Here is a 5000-nt window from a genome sequence, read left to right on the forward strand (position 1 = left end):
CATCACTATTATCATTACTACCATTATCATCAATGATTTATTAACTTATGCATTCTTGTACTCTTGCACAGCGGACAAGCATATGGTATTTCTGCAAAGGTACGGGACAAGGACTGACTCGCAGTACATGAACATCGTCAGAGTCAACGGCTTTGATAGGAAGGTAAAGACATTAATACTGTACCAGCACTCTCACTACATGCGAAAAGAGAGAGAGAGAGAGAGAGAGAGAGAGAGAGAGAGAGAGAGAGAGAGAGAGAGAGAGAGAGAGAGATTGTGCAGTATTACATAAAGGAGAGTAACTAGGATACGGGAGAAATTTCATGGTACGTGAAAGGCTTGGAGCATGTTGGGATTTGATGGAGGTTATATAGGTGGCTTAAGGGTTGATATAAACAGGATACTTAGGAGCAGCAATCAGACAACTAGAAACATGTACTCCATCTTCACAAAGTTAGATATAAAAGAGATACAAAGAAACTGGTCATTAAATGCAATAGAATGGATTCATTCACTCAGATTGTTTGTTAAAAAAACATTATATCTTATTTTTCTTTGGGGAGTGGTACCTCAAAGAGCATTCATTTTTCTTTTTCTTTTTTGTCGTCCTAGAGTAATGATTTCTCCCACTTAAAAAAAAAAAAAAAAAAGTATGAAGGAAGGTAATTGGTGGAAAGCAGTAGATATATTCATATAGAGACTGGCGCCTATTTATCTACTAGCCAGAACATTTTTTTTTTCTTCTTTTTGTCGGCCTTGGGTAATAATTTCTCCCATTTAAAAAAAATAAAAAAGTATGAACGGAGATAACCGGTGGAAAGTACTAGATACGGTGGAAAGCAGTAGATATATGCATATAGAGACTGGCGCCTATATAATTATCTACTGGCTTCTTGCACCTTCCCTCTGCTCTATATCACAAACATTCCTACGATCACAACTGCTGGTATTACATAATTTCTTGTTCCCTATCTGTTTCCCAGAACGCTTACCTGGCAGGCGAGCACCCACAGCCCAACACACTGCCAAAGATATGGCAACTCGTGTATGAGCACGCCATCTCTGTCTGGCTGTTGCTGCAAGAACTCCCTGAGAACGATCCGGTACGTGCACCATCTCATCACTGGCTCCTGTTTCTGAACGCTTGTACATATGATATTCTTTTGTCAACATCCGTGATAGAAGAGAGAGAGAGAGAGAGAGAGAGAGAGAGAGAGAGAGAGAGAGAGAGAGAGAGAGAGAGAGAGAGAGAGAGAGAGAGAGAGAGAGAGAGATAAGAGGGGAGGTAACCTTTTAATTTTTCATGCTTTTGTACTTGTCTCTATTATTTTTCTTTCTCCCACCCACTCTTTCAGTCTTTCCCCAACGTGGTGCGTGAGACCTCAGCTGTGCCATCAAACATGACTCTCGAGATCTCGAAGCCAATCCATCTTGAGAACTTCATCGAGTACACTGCAACTCTTACAGAGAAAGAAACGGTGAGTGTGAGGGCGCCAATGCTGTGATGCTTGAGGAAAGGTATGAGCGTGCTGTAAGGATGGTGTTACCGAGAAACGTACCCTATTCTGAAACACCTCTTCACCACACTCCTACCATTTTTTCAAAAACTCTAGTTGAAGTGACATGGATTTCTTAAAGAGTATGTTTTTGTTTTGTTTTTTATACCCTGTGGGCTTTTCACGGGAATTTATGGGCTAAAGGGGATACTTTTTGTGATACCTCCTATCTCAAAGCCCACCCGCTAGGAAACCGTTGGACAGGATTCGAACCGTGCGCTTGGAGACCCCAAAGCACGCACGGTTCCACTGTTCCACGGCAGCCTGTAAAGATAAGTCAGGTGACGGTGAAAAGATGAGAGAGAGAGAGAGAGAGAGAGAGAGAGAGAGAGAGAGAGAGAGAGAGAGAGAGAGAGAGAGAGAGAGAGAGAGAGAGAATATTATGCTTCGATATTAAATGCACACATCTAATTTTGACTGTACGATATTTCAGCCTCAGAATTCACCAGACAGAATGTTATAATTGGTATAGAAGGGCTCATATTCCTAAAGGTTTGGTCTTTTATTAGGGTAATTTTCAAAGGCAACAGACATGACTATACTATTTAGGGAGCTGGGATCTTCAATGAAACGCTTCTAAACCTTTAGATCATATTTTCCCCATGATCAGAGGCCCTCTAGCTTAGAAAAAAAAAAAACACATGATGCAAAATCCGTGTTAAGCTCTACAGTATCAGGACGTGTTTTCATAGTCAATCTCGTTACTATTTGGCGATTTCATACACCTTTAGAAACTTGTGTGGGAAGATTGAAATAGTGAAGACTGACAATTAATCATGACTTCCAGAGATCCTTGATAGTGAAAATGAAATGGTCTAATCATGCATAAAACTGATGGTAAAAAATCCATCCCAGTACTGAACGGGTTAAGTTAACATCACAAATCAGAATCATGAGGAAAACAAAAAGAATTACAGTGACTTCTCAATGTAAAGCCTTTTTAGCATAAACCACATAAAACGCTGCGATGTTTAATGATACAGGGCAGTAAGAAGTATCACGCAAAAAATTAATGAAGTATTTCTGGTCCAACTTACGTTCCTTTTGTTTCCATATTCGTCGTTCTTGCTTACGTTTCTCCTTACCGGCTGGCTGCACCTCCTTGATGCTCAACACACACTGCAACACATAAAGGACTGCCTGAGGAGCCACAAATGCACGTTGCTGATGCTTAAAGGATGGCCACACTTCGCCAAGCTGCCTTGCACCCCATTCCCGATTCTTGGGGCCATCGAGAAAGCCGAGTCTCTACTGTTACCTCAGACACCTCTTCTCTTCACCTGCAGGTCAGAGAGAGAGAGAGAGAGAGAGAGAGAGAGAGAGAGAGAGAGAGAGAGAGAGAGAGAGAGAGAGAGAGAGAGAGAGAGAGAGAGAGAGAGAGAGAGAGAGAGAGAGAGAGAGAGAGAGAGAGAGAGAGAGAGAGAGAGAGAGAGAGAGAGAGAGAGAGAGAGAGAGAGAGAGAGAGAGAGAGAGAGAGAGAGAGAGAGAGAGAGAGAGAGAGAGAGAGAGAGAGAGAGAGAGAGAGAGAGAGAGAGAGAGAGAGAGAGAGAGAGAGAGAGAGAGAGAGAGAGAGAGAGAGAGAGAGAGAGAGAGAGAGAGAGAGAGAGAGAGAGAGAGAGAGAGAGAGAGAGAGAGAGAGAGAGAGAGAGAGAGAGAGAGAGAGAGAGAGAGAGAGAGAGAGAGAGAGAGAGAGAGAGAGAGAGAGAGAGAGAGAGAGAGAGAGAGAGAGAGAGAGAGAGAGAGAGAGAGAGAGAGAGAGAGAGAGAGAGAGAGAGAGAGAGAGAGAGAGAGAGAGAGAGAGAGAGAGAGAGAGAGAGAGAGAGAGAGAGAGAGAGAGAGAGAGAGAGAGAGAGAGAGAGAGAGAGAGAGAGAGAGAGAGAGAGAGAGAGAGAGAGAGAGAGAGAGAGAGAGAGAGAGAGAGAGAGAGAGAGAGAGAGAGAGAGAGAGAGAGAGAGAGAGAGAGAGAGAGAGAGAGAGAGAGAGAGAGAGAGAGAGAGAGAGAGAGAGAGAGAGAGAGAGAGAGAGAGAGAGAGAGAGAGAGAGAGAGAGAGAGAGAGAGAGAGAGAGAGAGAGAGAGAGAGAGAGAGAGAGAGAGAGAGAGAGAGAGAGAGAGAGAGAGAGAGAGAGAGAGAGAGAGAGAGAGAGAGAGAGAGAGAGAGAGAGAGAGAGAGAGAGAGAGAGAGAGAGAGAGAGAGAGAGAGAGAGAGAGAGAGAGAGAGAGAGAGAGAGAGAGAGAGAGAGAGAGAGAGAGAGAGAGAGAGAGAGAGAGAGAGAGAGAGAGAGAGAGAGAGAGAGAGAGAGAGAGAGAGAGAGAGAGAGAGAGAGAGAGAGAGAGAGAGAGAGAGAGAGAGAGAGAGAGAGAGAGAGAGAGAGAGAGAGAGAGAGAGAGAGAGAGAGAGAGAGAGAGAGAGAGAGAGAGAGAGAGAGAGAGAGAGAGAGAGAGAGAGAGAGAGAGAGAGAGAGAGAGAGAGAGAGAGAGAGAGGTTAATAAGAAACTAAGGGAAACTGTAAGGTCTGCACGTGGCCTGTATTCAACTTGCTTAACATTTCCCACCTATCATTCATAAATGTCTAATCCTTTAAAGTTCTCTGGTGATTATGATAGTATATTACACTCAGGCGCAATTCGTTTCAGGGCTTTGAGGTGCGCCACTTTGATAAATTAAATCTTTATAACAATGATTCAGGACCAAGTATTTACTCCCTATGTTTGAAATAGAGCTATTATTTATATTTATCTATTTCTATTATCAAAAATAAAGAAAATATTAAAAACCGCTGGTCTATATCACTTAAAGACCATCATCAAGTTCAATTTTGATTCACACGCGTGTATGTTTTTAGTGACGGCGTGACAGCGTGTGGCGTGACAGCCACCCTACTGCAGGCAGTCTGCAGAGCCAAGCTGACGCAGGAGGTGGACTTGTATCGCTCTGCTGTCAGCGTGCAATACAACAGGCCTGAGTTCATCACCGACCTGGTAAGTTCAATATGTTTCTTCTTCCACATGGCTGCCTTCAGCCTGTCTCTCTCCTCTCCGCAATATTGCGCCTCGTATCTTCTACCAGCAATTCTTTTCAAATCTCCCATCGTCCAGTGACCTTACTAGACAAGACATTTTACCCTATCTCACCCTTATTCTATCCACTTTAAATGCGATCCAGTATTCTCAATCATTCCTTCCTTCCTACTTCTGTATTTTCTCCTTGCAATGACTTGAACTCCTTCGAGAGGGAGGTTCCAAGACACATCCTTCTGATGTCCTTTTTTTTTTTTGCTACTTTTTTTCGAGGGACTGTCACCTCATTGAGTCTTTTTCGTTACTCTTAATTTGTTTTGTCATTGGGCACTCTCCCTCTTACATAAAATCTCTCTCTCTCTCTCTCTGTGTGTGTGTGTGTGTGTGTGTGTGTGTGTGTGTGTGTGTGTGTGTGTGTGTGTGTG

General features: G+C 43.3%; 1 protein-coding gene across 1 annotated transcript in view; it reads left to right on the forward strand.

Annotated features, from left to right (window-relative positions):
* Window positions 1-5000, forward strand: part of LOC123504075 (receptor-type tyrosine-protein phosphatase epsilon-like) — a 21501-nt gene that overhangs the window by 15878 nt on the left and 623 nt on the right. Inside the window, exons 18-22 of the mRNA XM_045254357.1 lie at window positions 72-163; window positions 984-1103; window positions 1356-1478; window positions 2691-2842; window positions 4401-4536. Coding sequence (XP_045110292.1) covers window positions 72-163; window positions 984-1103; window positions 1356-1478; window positions 2691-2842; window positions 4401-4536 — 623 coding nt within the window. The remainder of the gene's footprint in view (window positions 1-71; window positions 164-983; window positions 1104-1355; window positions 1479-2690; window positions 2843-4400; window positions 4537-5000) is intronic.

The sequence above is a fragment of the Portunus trituberculatus genome, chromosome 15 (genome assembly GCF_017591435.1).
Source record: "Portunus trituberculatus isolate SZX2019 chromosome 15, ASM1759143v1, whole genome shotgun sequence".
In the NCBI taxonomy this organism is placed as follows: Eukaryota; Metazoa; Arthropoda; class Malacostraca; order Decapoda; family Portunidae; genus Portunus; species Portunus trituberculatus.